The following is a 19,953-nucleotide window of genomic DNA, read 5'->3' on the forward strand; positions in this document are numbered from 1 at the left end:
ACTTGAATGGAAGAGTGTCATTCGTACTATGAAACCATCTATATATTGTGCTACTTAATGCTCTTGCTAACTTTCTTTGCTTGAGCCCTAATCCTCTTCCAATAAAAAAAAACTTAAATGAATGTTTTACAGAATATATAAGTGTATATTTCGTAATATTGAAAAATTAAAATTTAATGAAATATAATTTGTTTTTAAGAAAGTACTGTTACAACTCAAATTAATTGTGTTTTACGGAAAACTATAAAACTCAAATTTTGAACGTTAAAGAATTGACTGGTATTAACTATTAAAAAAAAGTATTTTATAACAAGTATTTTTTATCGATTTATTAAAAACCCTTTTAATATTTTTATTTAAAAAATAAAGAAAACAGAAAATTATTATTAATAATAGTAATACTATTGATCATGATACAACTATTTTTGTTGGGATTTGAACCTGTTACTTTCAGATTACAATTTACAATGACAAACTCTAACCATTGAATTTGTATATATGAATTTTTTTTCCAAAGATTGTCTTTTTGAATCAGTTTGGTTTCAACTAGAATTTAAATTTAACTTTTTTAAATGATTCATTGTTAATTAAAACATATTAATTATTTGAGTCCAACCACTAATTTTTTATTTATTTTTATCTCATTATACTGATTTCAAATATAAACATTTGGGCACAAAATTCAAATGTATACATCTAAATGGCTTCAAAAGTCACTTCTTTATTACATAACACCCAAATGTAAACTCCTTCAAAAACTTATTTCAAGAAAATTATTGGAAAAAAAGGTACTACCACAAAACAGAAAAACATTGTGGACCTAATCGGCCCATAATGAAACCACTTCAAAATTATTTAGCAATTTCTTGAAGCAAATGTGTGGAATATGCTACAATATGCATATCATCGTTCAATTGTTCGTGTGACTTTGTGAAAAAAATTTAGGATGTTTCTTGAGTGTATTTAGGCTGACACATAGATTCAATTTAGATGGTATATGTTATAATCTAAAACACTATATATTGAAAATATAAAATTGTAATATCTAATTATTTTTATATTTGCACTATTCGAATTATACAATTTATTTCTTTCATTCTATATTTTTTAAGTTATTTTCTCCTAATAGTCTTTTTGTACAACTATGCAATTTCTTTCTTAATTTTTCTTTTTGGGTTAAAATTAAAACATACTTTTTCTTAGACAATTATGCAATTTCTTCATTCTTAATTTATTTTCTATATAGTTTGAGTTAGAATTAGTTGCAATACTAAATCATGTCTAAAATTTAAATTAAAAAATGGTTACATTCAAAATTCTATAATTTAAATTTCAGCAATATTATTTTTCAAATAATTAAAAACTATATAATTAAATAAAAAATAAAAATTTCAAAACAAAATATAAGATCCAAGAAAAGCATGTTAGCCTATTTAATGAAAAGAAGTACTTTAATAGAAATCCCTTCTCTCAAAAGTAACAAAAATCAAATAGAACATACAAGAAGTTATTAACCCTTTTCAAAAAGTAGTAGCTATATACTTTACAATATACTAAAGGCAACTTAAAGAAGATCACATCTTTAACAATGTTATATAAAATTAATAGTGGATTGTGGGCTGTGAACATGAATCAAAATTTTAAATAGATGATAACTACATATAAATACTTTTTCTTTATTTTTTTTATATTTTATAGGAAAAATATTAACTAGTGCTATAAATGTGATAAAAAAATATTTTTTTAAAATTCAATATTTAAATATTTTGTTAATTGGACCTAAGTTGGTGTATAATATAAAAGAAAAATACATCAACAAGTTGACTTTTTGCATAAGTATAGTACACCATTATATTAATATATTAATGGCACTATATAATAAACATAAAGTATTCATACATCCTCTGCAATTTGTGGTGTGCTTGTTCTTCCTATCTTCCACCATCCAATTCAAGATGAAGAAAAACTTTTCCATATTGTTTGTGATTTTTCTTACTTTCTATGTTCTCTATGTCTCTGCTATCCCTGCAACAAGTAAGTTTTTTTCATTTGTTGGTTCTCTTTAGATTTTTGTGCAAAATATATATATTGAAATATTATTAATTGAAATGATTTCTCTAGGAACCAAAAATTTGGAAGGTGATGATTCATCTGTTTTTCCTTCTTTAACTAAGGTTAGTGTTTTTTAATTTTGATCTGTTTTGTGTTCTTGCAAAGTCAAGGTTTGTATTTTGGATTTTTCTTTCCAATATTGATAGAGGAAAAATTGTCGAATTTAAATAATTGATAGCAAAATCAATTGTTATTTCTTTTTTATGACTAAAAAAAATCATACAGTTGAAATTGTGTATTTGAGACCATATGCATATATATTTAATAAATCATACAATTGTTTCAAAAATATGACTATTGTGTTTATTAGGAAGAGTTAGATTACACAAACGTGGTGAATTAACAAATTTTATATTTGTTGAAAAATATATGATTGAAAATAAAATGATCCTCAATTTTTGTTAACAATTTGTATTATTATTTTGTTTTTTGCCCTTGTTCATTATTTGCATAATTTGCAGGAACAAGGTTCATTAAAGTTGGAAAATGGTGAAGAAATTATGGAAAATATGGATGAAAGATTAGAGAGGAGGATTGATTTGGATATCCAAGATTATGGTGGGACTGGTGCAAATAAAGATCATGACCCAAAATCACCTGGAAATGATGGTAATTGATGTGAAAAATATATTTAGATTAAATTAATCACATCCTAAACTTTAGAGAAGGATCTAAAATGTGTGATATTGTTTTCTCTTAGAATCAAATATATAGATTATGTGTGGTTTTTTTGTTTTCTTGGTGTTCTATTATATACATGTAATTTGAATTGTAATATCAATAAGGTAGCAAAAGATAAGTTTATAAGTAATTTTCACAAGTGTATATTGGTTGTAATTTGTAAAACCAAGTTTGAAGCTAGAACAACAATGAAAAAAACACTTGGCATCACTCAAATTCTGTTTTATATATATATAAACGGAGTAATCAATTATAGAGTTATAATGATTCAATAATATTATTTCTGATAAATATTTTATAAAATTGATTGTTGGATTGAAAATTATTATCAAACATATCATTTATAAATTTTGATATTAATTTATAATTATTTCATATGTTATTATGATGCGTTAAAATTAAAGTTAACAATATACTTATATATAAAATTAATTTTAATGTGTTTTGAAAATATATAAATTAATGTAATTTTATATATATATATATATATATATATATGTATATATATATATATATATATATATATATGATAATAACTTTCAATCCAATAAGTTTTAAAAATTATTTATACTTTTATTAAATGAGTGTAATTTTTAGTGTATCTTCTTAAGAATAATATATTCATGTTAATAAATTTTTTGTTTATAAAAAAAAAAGTAAGCAAATATATTATTAAAATTAGGAATCAATGTTATTTTATTTAAAAAAAAATTAATTCATCGTTTGTCAATTGGTATCAACGTTAGTTGGGATAATTAATCATTTATGTCAACTACTTGCTTCTTTGATTAATAAAACAACTCAGAGATACTATAACTTAACATCAAACAAAAACACCAATCTAAACATTGTAAACTACAAGATCCTCTTCATAACGAAGTAAATAATGGTTTTTTTTAACATACAAACATTAGAGATTAATGGTTAAGTTATTTTTTTTAATTTAAATTTAGGTCCTTATTCTTAATGTTTTTCTATTTTGTATTTTTAATTTACCAATCAAACTATCTGTGCAGAACAAGTAAATAATGATTTATATTCAACAATAAATGTAAAATAATAATAAAATCTTTAAAATTAATAAAAATAATTAATTAAATTAAAATTTGAATCACATTAATATGTTTGGACTGGATTAACTTAATTCCCAAGATTGCTTAAAAATCGGTTTAATTATATTTTGTATCGTCTATTTTAGCACATTCAAGAAAATTATCTTTAATTTTAAAATAAAATATTTTGATTTTTTTTAACATTTGTTGCAGTTTTAAGTCCAAACTATAATTTTGATCTAAAAAAAAGGTTATTTTTAACTTGAAAATGGTAATTCATAGTTCCAAATTCCAATTATAAATTTAAAGAGAATATAATTTTTAGGAAAACGATTACTACTTTTTAGACTAATACTCATCATTTTTAGTGTAATAATTATGTTTTGGAACCAAAACTATCTTAAATAATATTAAAATAGATGGACCAAAAATTTCAATTTTAAAATTAAAGACTATTTTCATGAATATATTAAAATAAGAAACCAAAAGTACAATTAAACTTTAAATTTTTTAAATAGATTTAATTTTTATGTCAGGAAGGGATGTAAAGTTGGTTTAGTGGTGATGAGAAAGTTATAGAATGAAGTGATAAAGAAATTGCAGGTCCACCATCAATAAAAAACTAATAATATTAACATTACTAATTATAAACATTAATTATTGCAATATATAATAATAATAATAATAATAATAATAATAATAATAATAATAATAATAATAATAATACGTGTGTTTTTAATTTAATGAAAAAAGGTTGACTACAATCAACACATGATTTGGTGACCAAAGTAATTAATCAATCCTAAATAACTTGTAGTCAATAGTAATACTAAGGAACTTATAACTATCTATAACCAACTTGTAGCAATATCTAAGCAAGTTGGAAGCATATAGATTAACATTTTTAACTTGGAATGAACAATACAATTAAAGGGAAAAAAATACAATATAACTAATTAATAAAAATACAAATCGTAAACACATCGACACATCGATATAGAAAGTGTGATAGCGCTCGATGTACTTAACTCCTAGAATTCTATGATATATTTTTGGGCCTTTTCAAACTTCTTTCAACATCTTCACAGTACACATTCCAATAGAATCAAGAACAAAATTTTGAAGACTACCAAATGCCAAATTTTGGCAAATAAAACTTAACTATCATTTGGTAGAAGTACAAAAAGAGTGATATACTACTCTTTTATAAGCAGCACAAGGTAGAAGCACAACAAATAAAAAATTGCATAACTACCATAAGACATAACCAAAAGAAAAATGTTTAACTATCATAAGATAAAAGCATGTTAAGAAAGGACAATACAACTATCATATAGTAGATTGCATATAGTGAATGAACAATGCTTAAAACCAATAATGCCTAAACAACAACAAATCATACAATAAATTATTCGATAAAAACAAGAAAGCTTCATATGAACAATAACAATCAAAGAATCATAAACCCCAAATTTGTCTTCAACTTCAGTTTCTTCATAAAAGAGTATATACCACAAAACCAATCTTATAAGATGTGCAACCATAGATCACAATTGGAAGATTCAACATGGATGTTAAGAGAGAAATTGAATACAAAGTTTCTCATTTAGCATTGCTGAAGATACGAAAGAAGCTATTGGATTTTTCTCGAGAAAAAATGGAGAAAAAAATAGAAAGAAAGAAGAGGTCGTGGGAGATTGAGATTTTCTTCAATAATAATTAAGATCATCTCTTCAAGGTGGGTATCATGGCTCTAATATTATGATGAGAAGCACGCAGAATTCAACAACAACAAAATAATTGAGAGAATGATTTAATTTTTTAGAAGTGATTCAATGAAAAAAAACATGATTACAATGCATATATATTACACTTTACATTAAAGTGATCGTAATCAAGTTAATAAATCTTAACTAACTTATCGTCAATACTAACCAACTTATAAGTATTCATAATCAACTCAAAACCATATTTATGAATATATAAGGAGTCATTTATTTTGTGAAAAATATTTCAATATCTATTTTCTAAAATTTGTGTTAATTTTATTTGTTCACAAGGAAGTAAAAAAATTGAAATAAACAAATAACTATATTTTTAAAAAGAATAAAAATGTCAAAATATTGTTTTTATTATTTTTTAAAACGCATATTCATTAACTAATATTTTATTTCCTCTATTAAATTAATTTACTTTAAGAGTCTTTCCTCTATTGTCACAAAAAATAAACAGAACTTAAATTTTTTTTACACTAACCGAACATATAGCTAAACATTTTTTAACAAATAGAGGAAGAAAAAATTATTTTTTATAATGATGGTATTAATGACTAATTTATAATTGTTGGCTTTAGATTATCAAATCAAACTTTTACTTCCTCAAACTCTTATTAAATTAACTTACCAGCTATAGCTACCTTCTAAATTGGTTGATGACAGTGATGCACACGTGATACACAACAATTTTTAGGTTCTTTTGAACATTTAATTAGTAGTGGATCCAGCTTCACAACAATTTGTCTTCACGTGCAAGAGCAATTACATTTTCTAGTTATTGATCATTAGATTCAATTAATTAAGAAATAAAAAGACACAAGTAGCATGGCTTGTTCATCATTTTCTCAACACTTGATTTATAACTTCGAGAGATAAAATTATATAAGACCATGAAAGTAACATGGTTGGTTAAACAAGTATTTTAGTTACTAAATGTGGTAGGTGTTGTTAATATAATTCTTAAATATATTATAATTAATTGTAAATATATCTTTTTAGTAACTCTTTTATTCATAATTTTATAGATTAAATCAACAAATAAAAAAAAATATTTGATTTTTAAAGTGATTAATTCAAAACATATTTGATGATCAATAACAAATAAAATATATATTTAAATATGTTCTTGTAATTATAATATGTAAATATTTTTTTAATATATACATTCAGAAATTAAAATAATTGTTTATTCTTACAATATTATACTCAACACACTTTTTTTGTCAATAAATAAGATCACAAACATCGCATGAATACAATAGTAAGAGCCTTCTACCATGGCACTTAGAACTTTATGGCAATCTTTATGAAAAGTGGTTGATATAGTAGATTAACAATGTCGACATTTATATCTGGAACTTAGAACTTTTTAGAACTTTATGGCAATCTTTAATTTGGAACTTTTGTATATCCACATGAAATAAAAGTGTCAACAAGAGCCTTCCACCATGGCACTTGATTCATTGACAGTTTACCAAACTTTCTTGTCGGTTAGAATCTTCTACTAATTAGAACTCTTTGTGCATAGTCATTTCCTAACAAGCTTATTAATCAACTAGCCTTTTGATATTTTATTCAATTCTCACTTTGAATTTATACTCACCAATAATATAATAATATAACAATATAACAAGAGAATAAATACTATTTTTAGCTTCTTGCACCCTCTAAGGGTCATATCTGTGTATCATTACTATCAACCATTTAAAAAATAATTGAATAAAGTTAGATTGTAAGTTTGAGCACATTAAATGATATTTTGATTAAAAACGAGTTATATGTTGATTATATAAAAATGGTGACTCGTATACCTTTAAGATTTTAAGTAGAGATATAGTGTCAAAGTTTCCGATAGTCCTAAAATATTTGATCCGTTGTTGTTCTCAGTGTTTGTTCGAACTCCTAAATAAGTGGTATCAGAGTCCTTGTTCGACTTGCTGGAGAGCAGAGTGGATCTTAATATTGGATCTTTGTATTGAAAGTTTTTATGACAGTTTTGCCAGGAGGCAAGTCTCATTAGTAACAATGGCAGTACAAGTATACATGATGTGGGGATTTATAGTCGAGAGTAAGATTTTTGAGTTTAATTATGAACGGTTAAGTCTCATATTAACCAAGAATAACTAAATGTTAAATATATAAGAGTGTTGACTCTTATATCTAATAAAATTTTAGTTATAGATGTGATGTCAATATAAAACATAATAATGTTTTAGAAATTGTATATATAATAATAGTTAAAGAGTAGTATAGAAAAAGTAAATTAAAATTACATTAAAAATTATGAATAACATTTGTTTTAAGATAATTTTTTATATTAAAATAATGCTGTAAAATAGATAGAGTAGTATTTTGCATCAACTTATCACTCTTGTGCTTTCCAATATTGTTCCTAGGTATACTAAAAACTATATTATATATTGAGAGGAAAACAAAATTATAAATAGATGAAACTTATATAAATAAATAACATAAAAGATTGGATTGTAGAAAAGAAGTGTGACTATTTTCAACAAGAACAGAAAATGTCAGTCTTATACCGAACATTAACGAACACGCGGGAGATTGTTATTGGTGTCAAGCAAACTCTGCTCAATATTAATAATATATACTCCTGTTTCTATTATAAGAAAAAAATTCTTAAATTTTAGTTATTATTATTAGATAATAATAGTTTGTTAAGTTTATGTTATTTTTCTTGTAATCTTTATTACAGAAGATTTGGTATTTTATTGAAACTTAGCATCTCTTTTTTGTTCTTTCTCCTTTTCTTCTATTGATTTATATTATTCATAATTATTATAAATAAAATTTACTTATTTGTGATTATTTAATATTATTATTTTCAATATATATTTATTTAATTTAAAATATTTAACGTTGATAATTTGATATTTACAAAAGATAATCTATTAAATTTAATTTGTGTTTTATATAAAATCTAAAGAAATTAATTGTATTTGACTATATTTTTTAATATCTATACAAGTAATTTTTTTATTATAATAGTGATCAAATGGAGTATAAACTAACTGCTTTATCAATTATAAGCAAAAATTAGATCAAAATATTGGTCTTTACTTCCTCAATTTTATTTAGACGACCATTACAAAAATTAGATTAAAACATATAATTAAACCTTTTTTATAAAATTAAAATTATACATTTATATACAATATACTATTGTATGTAAACTGTCAACTTATATTTTAAGAGTTTGATATATCTCAAGGAATATGATTCAAATTATGTATAGTTGTAAAATGATTATTAAAATTATCACTATTAATAATAATAATTTTTTTTCTCTAACTTTTTTTTTAAAAATATTTTATTAATTAAAAATAATACTCTGATTTTATTTTTAGTATCTCGAAATACTTGCTTGAATACAAACATAAATAAATAACGTTTAGATATATTCACATAAATAAAAAATAAAATAATGTGTATTTTTAAAATAACTAAATAATATTTTATTCAAAATAAAATATAAATAAAAATAGTAGTTAAAAAATTAATATATAAAATAAATAATTAAAATTAAATACGTTAATTTTTAATTATTTTTTTACTTGTATTTAGTTTCAGAATAATGTATATTTTTATGCGAATATATCTAAATACTGTTCATTTATGAACGTGCTCATGCAAGTGTTTCTCATCCATTAGTGTTTCAAAATTAAACTCCTCTACCTCTAAGTGGATTTTATGAGTTGTCCACATTTTAGTAGTGGAAGCTTGCCCTACCAAATGAAATTTGGTCAAGATGTTTCATCATAAGCATGTCAAAATCATGGTGGCTTTTGGACTAACCCATTTTCCTACAATGCATATCGTGAAGGAATTGAATCCCACACAAATTTCAATAAATAGGATTAGTTATAAAAACAATATTTTAGATAAGTATATACACTTTTTCTTAAATAAATATAAATATAAATAATAGTTAAAAATGGATATATTTAATTAAAAATTAAGATAATATACATCAAATTCCAATCACTTTTATTGTATATATTTATTTCAAAGTAGTATTATGTACATTTCTTATTATAGATATTAATTATGTTTTTTCTTTTTTTACTTTTATTAAGAAAAACGAGTAAAATAATGAATGTGTTCTTTTTATGTGTTAATATTTTAAAAATAATATTTATATTTAAATATATTAAAGTTAAAATTAATAATATTAATAAAATATGTTTGAAAAAATAATAATAAATACACTTAATAAATTAAAATGACGCATTATATTTAAAAATAATTTTTTATGTTGATTATTATAATAAAAGTACTTTGTCAATGGTTATAGGAAGCCATGATCCTAATCAAGCTTGTTGTAGAAACTAGACTCATCCCTTTACGGATCATGGCCACAACAACAATATCATTCTCCAAAGTTTTCATATCCTTTAAACAGAGGATTCAGTAGTTTCTCTATATTTTTTTTTTTTGATGTACCCAAAATTATCATAAACGATAATCCATCATGTTATCGAATTTCTTATTGATTTAATATATTAAATATCAATTTCTAACAACATAATTTTGGGGAAAATATATTATATATAATTTTATTAAAAGATTGTATTTTCATGTTTTATTTTAATACAAAATATTATCATTTTTTTTTACTAAAGTATTAAAAGTTTAAAAATTTATTATTTGTTGTAAAAAAAAAGTACTTATTAGTTATTTCTTCAAACATAATTTAATAATTAATAGCATATGGAGGTTGGAGGTTGGAACGCAACAGGGGCCTTCTAAACGGAGTGAATAATGATAGAGAAAGAGAATAAATGAATATAACCTTTCACATAAACCAAACGATGAGATAATAAGCATTATCATTTGCATATATCAGAAAATAACAATTCGTTCAAATTTTTCTATACTAAAGTGCTATAATCTATTTAACATTACTTTGTACTAAATAGTGTGTTGCAGTGCAATAGCGATTTGTTCAAATTCCATTATACTATAACATTGTAGAGCCGATATTTGACGATACTTTATACTAAAAAACTTATTGAAGAACAATAATCATTTGTTCAAATTCCGCTAAGCTATAACGCTGCTATAAAGAAACAAAGTAATTGTAAAGAAAATTCTGATAACTGAATCAGTTTCTAATTTCTATCACTATGTTCAGTTTCTCGCTCTCTCATCTTCTAAGAAAAGATAATTACTATATTATCATTTTGTATAAGCACTAGAAAGAAAATTGCTGAAAGTTCCTTATCTCAGTATAAATGTTAATAAACATCATTATTCATTATTGCAACAAACAGAATAAAACAAATACTTACATAAATAACAGAATTTAAAATATTTAACCATAATAACTCTTTCAAGTTCAATAGTTATGTACAGGGAATCAATTGTTCATGCCAAATGAGATCATAATTTTATATTAAGCAGCCAAAACATGATGTAAACCATAAATTCAACTACATTCATAATGTAAAAGACTAATGATGCATAATAAGTAATACCGCTGTTTAAAATCCATTCAAATTTAGCAGCAAAATAGCATTTGCCCGTTCTAAAATTACTGCTTGATAATTTTCTCTATTCAAATTCAGTTACAGATTATAAATAGTGAATTTGACATTTCATAATTTTGAAATTATTTGTTTGAAATTTAAAAAGAAAACATAAGTTTTTGTGTTTGAAATCACTTTTTTAAAAAAAAAAATCGATTATCAAAAATGATTTCCACGAGAACTACTCAAACAGCTTCTCATTTGAAGTAGCTTTTAGAATATATTTAAGATTCTCATTTTTTCAAAAACTGTATTAAACAAGTATTGTTAATTAAACGCCTATCATATAAGTGTTGTTTATATATAATTTATTTCTAAAGTGAAGTTTTCATATAAATTACATGTTGTTCTCGTAAGATATCTTAGAATATATTTAATGCATATAAGAGAAAAAATAATAATAATAATTGTGAAAGCATAAAGTGTTACTCACAAAAAACGAACCTCATTGCCATCGGTTCGTACAACAGGGTTGTCTTTCAAACAGTGATCACAATACATTTTTTTTTCTTAATTAATAGAATATGTTATATGATTGAATTTAATTGAAAATATGTGAAATCGTTGAAACAGAGATTGAGTAGAATGGATTAAGGCAAATCAGACTCGTGTGGTGTGTTGGTGTAATGATCAAATCAAATACTTGTACACTTTCTACGACCCTTCAAAAGATTTTTCTCAAATTATTACCCAATAATGTCATTTAGGTTAAGTTTGGCTTATCTTATTTAAATATTTTCATTCTATTTTTATCTTTTTTTATTATTTTAAGACTTATCATTAAAAATTATAAACAATTATCAAATAAATTAATTTTTATTTTATTTTATTCTTTAGATTACAAACGTAGAATAAAACGACTATTTATATTTATTTTATTTTGTTAAAGTAAGTAGATATAATTGGTAAGGATTCAACTCAAATTTTATATGAACATAGATTGAATTTCGATATTAATGTAAAGATCTTGTTGATAGATAATATGTAAATAGATCGGTCAATATTATTATTCTACAAAAAATGTATGCATTAGGGAAAAAATTAAATGAGAATAACTCAATATTATATAACTTAATTTTAAATTAATTCTTAAAACTATCGAATGAATTTTAATTCTTTAAATAAAATTTAACCAACAAGATCATAAGAATTATTATTTTTAACAAGTTTTAAGATGGTTAGTATATGTTTTCAAGTTTTTATCAAATAATGATCTAAAATTTTAATGCTGAATAATTTTTTTTTTAAATCATTTGTATATAATTTTTTAAATAAAATTATTTTTCAATATATATATATACTAACTAATATTACTTAAATAAATAAATAAAATTAGGGCCAGGGTAGCTGCCCATCTCAACCACTTTCAAAACCACCATTGTCTACAAATGATTCTTTCATGTTTGGTGAAAACTATAAAAGACGATGATATATTCTTTTAAATTTCTAAGAAAAGTACTGGATTAAAATGGGAAATGGATTGTTGTATCAACGTACATTTATTAAGACATCACAATATAACAGATGAAGCATAATAATCTATTAATTAATTCATTTATGATCTACTAAAAGTCTTTCAAAAAAATTTATTTCAATCCAGGTGTTAAAAATAAAATTCATCTGATCTATCTCTTATCATATTTCCAATGGATGAATATCAAATTCATCCATAAAATTAATTAAAAATTATTAATAGTTGTTCCATTAGAATTATTCCGCTCTAGCTCGACCCCGGTTTGCCACCATCATGCGACCCTAAATTCATTCAATCTTATGGAATACATTGACAAGTAGCTCACCAAATGAAGGAGCACATGTCATCTCACAACATGGATTTCGGAAGCTGGATCCAGTAAAAAACCCAGAAGAATAACTAAACATGAGAGTTTAGATGATCAATTACCAACATATAATGCCTCCTTCAATTTTTTTGAATATATATATATATATATATATATAATTTAAAAAATATTGAATATATAAATATATATTTAAGAATATTGAATATATATGTATATAAAATTTAAAAATGACAATAATACTAGCAAGACGGGTTGGGGTGCGGAGTGAATATCAATGCCCCCAAACCCGTCACCGCCATCGAGTTATAATTTCGAGAAAAATTTACACCCAATCAAAACGGGTCTCCAAGACCAAATCAGAACAGATTTGAGTGACTACTTGCGTGTATGGATTTTATTGTCATCCCTAAATACATTCCCTAGAATCACTTAATGACGTGGCAAAAATCATAATACATATGGAAATAACTTTTCTATATAAAAATTAAAAGTAACTTGGCTGTGCCAGATAGGAAACCAGGATAATGAGACTAGATTTATCTATTAATGCATTAAATGAAAATTCATAATATATTCCCTAATAACCCCAAGCATCCACTATAATCAGGAGTGATACACAAGGACATCCATTGTACATAGACTTCAACACCAAAATTACAATTGATGACAAGTTTAATTACTCCCTCTGTCTGATTTTGTTTGACGTTTTAGTCAAATATATTTGTCTCATTTTGATTGTCTTTTTACAATGTCAATACAACAACATTAAATACCTTTTTTTTTCCTATTATACCATTGACTTGAAATTTTAAATATTAATGGTATTTATTAATTACTAAATCAAAACCTTAAACGTCAAACAAAATAGGACGAGGGAATAGCTATGTTCAAAGAAGTAAGGGGAGAACCAAAAAGAATAAATGGAGAGTAATGAATGGATTCAATTCTAGCCTGTTTTGGATGAAACCTCAAACATACTCTGATTTTTGACAATCTTTGGAACCCTTTGGGCTGCCACCAATGTTGATTATGTTGCAAAAGGTCAAAAATAACTATAGTAGGAAGAGCTTCTAGTATCCTTTTACTAAAAACCATCATAGCCATAACCATCGTCCTCATAGTCATATGTCTCATACGCATTTTCTGGATACGAAGTATTATCATATTCTCCATCCATATCACCATCTGCAAATTTGTCAACCAATCCCAATTCATCCTCCTCCATTCTTTTGGCCTCTGACTTCAACTCCAAATTATCGTCATTGTCAGAGGGTAACTGAACTCGCGCTTTCTTGAGATTCTCTGGAGCTGCCTGCTTAAAACATACATTTGTACCACAAAAAAGTGAGTATTTCTCATTTTTCTTTAGGAATGATAGAGACTATTCTTCAAGAGACGACTTTCAAGATACACAATCATTATTTGCCAAACTACCAAGTAAATAAATATTGAGATATTAAAAGCTAGAGAAAAACAAAAATCTTATTACAAGTAATTAAGTAATTTAGAAAGGTATATGCTAACCATGGCCTTACCTAACATAGACTGTTCCATTAGTCAAAACAAGTTTCAGCCTCTAAAGAGGGAATAAAAAAATTATCATCATTTTTTTGTAGAAAATTAAAGAAGAAACAAAAAGCAGGTAGACATGACCATAAAGGTTGCAAAGAGGCTACTTATTGTTACTAGGATGGATATAAAAACATCTAAAACACAAAAAATGAAACAGTCATGGAGATTAGAAGATTTATAGGCCTATGCTTTAACTATTAAGAATTGGATTTTAAATTCAATAACATGCAAATGACAGAAGATTGAGATAGCATTTCAGCTATATCATTAAAATATTCATGTTTGCGGAACTCATAAAGAATCAATACATGCATCAGAAAGAAAAAAACAGTTAAAGGAGAGAATTACAGGTTCAGCAAATAACTTATCCAAGCGATCAAAATTGAGTTTGGAGCTGAGCCTCTGCAAATGATAGATGTAAAAGAAGTATCATTAGTAATATGATAGATGTAAAAGTAGCCTAATTAACAAATCGTATTTATTGCTCAAAATTGACCAACACAATTACACATACAAAAAAGAAATATGTAAAATAGATGACACCTATGAATCAGTGTGTCGATCGCGGATTGTGGGAAATAGTGGTTTGCTTAAATCCTGCTATACTGAAGTGCTAAAGCACCGCAATAGCGGCTATTTGACAAAATTTTGTACTAAATAGTGTATTGCAGAACAATAGCAATTTGTTCAAATTCAGCTATGCTATAGCGCTATATTGCCGCTATAGCGCGATATCGCCGCTATAGCGGTTATTTGACAACACTGCTACGAATACCGCCATATCACACAAAAAAACACTTAACCCTAACTTCCGAGAACCATCTTCTTTATTGATAGTTTTTAGGTGCAGTACGACCTATTCAAATGAGTTTAATAAACAAAGTATCTAAATTTGCATGTACTTTCCTAATAAATACCTTTGCTGTCAACATTCGCCGAGTGGCCTCTGCAGCAGATTGAGCAGGACCCAAACTTTTTGCCTCTTGAGCTCGCCTCTGCTTCATTTCCTACACATATGCAGAATAACAGTATTGAAAACGTTCTATGACCTTTTATGCCGAGTTATGGTTTATGCAGCATAGTTGTACTATGAAGGAAAAAAAATAAAACTAAAAGGCCATATACTAGAAAATGCGCTACTTGACCTATTGAAACAATTTTAAACCCTCAATGATTATGTCATCACTGATTCAGTTCATTTGTGACACGGTCCTAGAGAAGAAATTACAATGTATGAGTTTTACGTAGTGTTGAAAAAAATTATTCAGGGAAATAGTGTGTGGGGGAGGGGGAACCCTCAGATCTTATATTAGCTTGATTGCATTCAATCATTGGAGCACAGTTTGTGTAACAACAGACCAGAAGAGCATTAATTAGGTAGAGTGCACCGTAAAGGGTAAACAGCTGAGTAAGAATACTCTAGTAGTTTCACGCACACACAAAGAACCTCGCCAGAAAATTGATTCAAAAGTTACCTTTCTGGATTTTGCCACAGCATCGGTAATTGATGCACAAAATTCTCTTTCAGCTGAACAGTTTTGGAAATTCGCATCATTTTTCATTGCAGCCTCTGCTTCCTTGGCAGCTTGTTCCTGTAAAAGAATTGAAGGTTGAGTGAGATCCAGTACAATTAACCTTCCACACAAGCCAAACTGTCAAATAGCAAACAAGGGGAAAACACAAGTAGAGGTGGAAATAGATCAGGCCTATCAGACCAACCTATTTAAGTAAATATAAATAAATTATTATTATTATTATTATTATTATTATTATTATATTAAATTGCACATTTTGTGTTTAATCATTAATTAGCTAAAATTTTCTATAATTTAAGCAATCTAATCTACATCAATTTTTGACATATTTAAATGCATTATAATAAAATAGAGTTTAGATAGATAAAATATAAAGTTAAATTAACTAATGTCATGCTAGATCTCAAAATAGAACGTAATTTCATTGACTTATTAACTTGTTAGTTTAATTAAAGATAGCTTAAATTATTTATTTGAAGAAGTTAATAAGAAAATAGATCTTTAAGTAGGCTAACAGACCATACCAAACTTTCAAAAAGGCCACATAAAGGCCTAAAATTAAGCCTATGACAAGTAACATGTCAGACTTAAGCCTTGACTCTTTTTATTAGATTAGGCTTAGGCCTTGCAAAAAAACTATCTCGGTCTAGTCTATTTCCACCCCATAAACACAATACAAGAATGTACCAACTTCAGAATTAAAATAATGATGGGATATAGAAATATAAGCAGGTAACTTTATCTGGCAATATTAAACAAAATTAAAAGAATTAAATCATTGATACCTCAAGATACTCTCGATTATTATATTCCCATATAATCTTCTTACGTTCTGTTTCCTCCTCATTGTGAAGGTAGACAACAATCTATGCAGCATACAACATTTTAGCAATGGGCATGATAGCAAGTCAGACAATGTGACATGACATAAAATAATTGACAAAACACAAGATTGTTCAGAACTTGATAAAAATAGAGTATTAAAATTTCCTAGGGATGCAAATCAAGCTACAAGAATAACAAGATCTCAATATTGATTCAATTTCTTAAATCTTCTGAAGAGAAAAAAATAATGATAAATATTAGGAAAGATGAGTGTGAATGCTAAAACAAGAAATGGGATTTTTGGTGTTAAATATCAGGTATGAAAGTAAGGTTTGTTTCTAAGTCCCTTATTCTTTCAACTAGCAAGAAGTCACAAAATTTTGCGATCAAGCAAATTCTTGGGGATTTATGTAAGGAAGAAAGACAAACAGAAACATCAAAAAGCAGATAAAAAAATCTGCTGCTATCCAATGGTCCTTGCAAAAGTTGACATGAGAACTGTTACACACCTAAATGAAAAACAAACAGTGGAAGGTATCACAATAAGTAACCTGATAACAATTAAAACATTTTTCTACCATTGCATGTGTTGGACTTAGATTAGTATAATTTGTTACTAAAATTTAGTTATTAGTAAATGACGTAGTTAGTAATTAGTTAGTTGTAGGCAGGTTGTTATGGTTGTTATCGTTATTATGTTTTTCTGTTTTAGTTGTTTTTTATCCTTTCCCCCCTCTTATTGAGTGTACATGGAACTTATAAATAAATAATTCATCCCCTATGAAAAGATCTTTTGAAAACATTAGAATTTTCTAACTGGTAATTCCTGTTGAGAGCGTATTTGCTCATGTATCTTTTCTTTCAAAATAATAGTTGATTCTTTGGAATCCAATTCTTGGGTTCCTAACAGCATGGATCAAACAACACCTTTTCTTTCATGAATCATCTCTAAAAATAGACCATTTATATCTAAATCTCTTTTGATGGTTTAACCAAGACTATAGTAATCTTTTGTCTTCTTTTCCTAACTATTTGACTATCATCCATCGGTTACCCTCCTAACTGGCACTTCGACAATTTTATTCACATGGCCAAACCACCTAAAACAAGGCACTACCATTTTATCTACATTGTGAGCTAACTAACTTTCTCCATGATGACTTCATTCCTAATTATGTTTTGCCATACATCACTGCTCATCTAACATAATATTCTCACCTCTTCACTGGCCTTGCTTTCTTGTTGATTTTTACCACCCAATTTTCAGATCATATAGTTGTACGATAAAATTTATCTTTAAGCTTGCGTGCTACTTTTCTATCATAAATTATACAGCTTAAGCTCTCTTCCATTTCATGCACCGTACTTGGATCCTATTGCTAAAATCTTCCTTTATCTCCCCATCATTTTGTATGATGGACTCAAGGTTTAGAATTCCATATCTTAAAAGAGAGTCAAAGATGGGATGATATTTTATGGACTGATATGAGAACATGGGACTAATGCACTGATACACCGCCTAATTTACTCTAAATCATAATTTGGGTAATTTGAAAGCAAAAGAAATGAGATTCCAAAGTTAAACCCCCAAAACTATTTACCTATGATAACAATATTTTTAAACACATTAACAAAATCCAAAGGTCCTCATCCATCTTAATTCTTATGACAACAAATCTCCCAATCAATGAGATGACCAAATCTCATAGTCATAGTAGTAGCAACTAACAAAAAATCCCTCATAATATTTATTTCAAGAATGCTGAATAAAAGGGTAAACCAAAAAAAATTAATCATTTAATTTCTAAAAGAAATCAAATTTGATCCAAGGATATTTTAGATAAACACTTAATTCAATAAAATGTCATTAAACACTCAATTTAAATCAAGGGTATTTTAGATTAACCAAAAACAGGGAAGAAATTGGGATTGGGATATATTTGGGACTAGGGTTTTCAGAAAATTCTGTTTAGCTTAAATATGTCAAAAAAGAAACATTTTTTCTCAAAAGCTTTCTTAGAAATAAACCCAAGGTAGAAAAGAAGCCTTTTTAGTCCCAAAATAAGCTAACCCAAAACACACACTTAGCAAAATATATTCAGATACTAGTCCCAAGGCATAATGCACCTTCCTACATAGACATGAAATACTTTGTTCCACTAAGACTATGTTTGAGAGCATTCATATTTCACATAGATTTCTCTAACAATTGTTCACATTAAAATAAACATGGAAAAAATGCTAACATAAATCATGGCAAAACAAAATAACAAAAAAATAGCCAATGATGAACAATACAATCGTGGCTAAGAAAAGCCAATACAGGAAGCATGAAGAAATACGATTAATCACCTCCTTATCATCAATATCAGAGAGACTTTCTGATTCATCAACAGCTTTTGCGTTCATATCATCTTCTCTATTTGACTTATTGTGCTCGCCATTTTTAGTGGCTACACATTCTTCTTCATCCCCTGAAAACATTTTAAGCAAACTAGATTTAAAAACTGTAAGCACAGAAATTATACTAGCCATCATTAAGAGAAATAAAAGCACCCACCAATACTTTCAGGCTCAAAGGCATGTAACTCTATTTGGCTCTCGCATGCACCATTTGAATCCTTTGCCAACTAACCAAAATAACAACAACAACAAAAAAACAAGATTTCTAAATTTTGTTAGTTGATGGTTATTTGAAGGTTGTATGGGTGTTAGATGCTCATATATGTGGTGTGACCCATGATCATGTAAGTAAAATGTTAAGTGCTTCTACTTCATCACAATTTTATAAAGTCAATTTCCTCTAACTCTCGGGGGTATTCTTGCAGAAGATGGGTTGACAAGGGGTTACAAATTTTCATGGTAGTAACAAGTCAGTGCTAAAATGCACTTAAAATTAATATGACCTATGAAGTACAGACATCGGATACGACACCGACACTGACACGTAGACATTGGTAATAATTTGAGAAAATGGAAGTGATTAAATATAACTACATGTGTCAGTGTCGTACGAATGTCCAGCACTCGACACTATTTCAGCTTGAACT

General features: G+C 26.4%; 2 protein-coding genes across 5 annotated transcripts in view; one reads left to right on the plus strand and one right to left on the minus strand.

Moving 5' to 3' along the window:
* Window positions 1-1,875: 1,875 nt before the first annotated feature.
* LOC101490115 (uncharacterized) lies at window positions 1,876-3,003 on the plus strand. Its single transcript, XM_004489590.3, has 3 exons — window positions 1,876-2,034; window positions 2,122-2,174; window positions 2,574-3,003. Exons 1-3 carry the CDS (start codon window positions 1,956-1,958, stop codon window positions 2,727-2,729), a joined length of 288 nt encoding a protein of 95 aa, XP_004489647.1. The 5' UTR covers window positions 1,876-1,955; the 3' UTR covers window positions 2,730-3,003.
* Window positions 3,004-13,485: 10,482 nt separating this feature from the next.
* Window positions 13,486-19,953, minus strand: part of LOC101490442 (transcription factor IIIB 60 kDa subunit-like) — a 16,641-nt gene continuing 10,173 nt past the window's right edge. For 3 of the 4 annotated variants that reach the window (XM_012712715.2, XM_012712714.2, XM_012712716.3), the window contains 7 exons: window positions 19,464-19,533; window positions 19,256-19,377; window positions 16,864-16,944; window positions 16,019-16,135; window positions 15,461-15,550; window positions 14,892-14,945; window positions 13,486-14,286 (listed from right to left, as the gene is read on the minus strand). In XM_012712715.2, the coding sequence (XP_012568169.1) occupies window positions 14,056-14,286; window positions 14,892-14,945; window positions 15,461-15,550; window positions 16,019-16,135; window positions 16,864-16,944; window positions 19,256-19,377; window positions 19,464-19,533 (765 nt within the window). In that variant the 3' untranslated portion in view covers window positions 13,486-14,055. The remainder of the gene's footprint in view (window positions 14,287-14,891; window positions 14,946-15,460; window positions 15,551-16,018; window positions 16,136-16,863; window positions 16,945-19,255; window positions 19,378-19,463; window positions 19,534-19,953) is intronic. The other variant, XM_004489591.4, reaches the window with a different exon arrangement.

Source organism: Cicer arietinum, chromosome 2, assembly GCF_000331145.2.
Source record: "Cicer arietinum cultivar CDC Frontier isolate Library 1 chromosome 2, Cicar.CDCFrontier_v2.0, whole genome shotgun sequence".
NCBI classification, from domain to species: Eukaryota; Viridiplantae; Streptophyta; class Magnoliopsida; order Fabales; family Fabaceae; genus Cicer; species Cicer arietinum.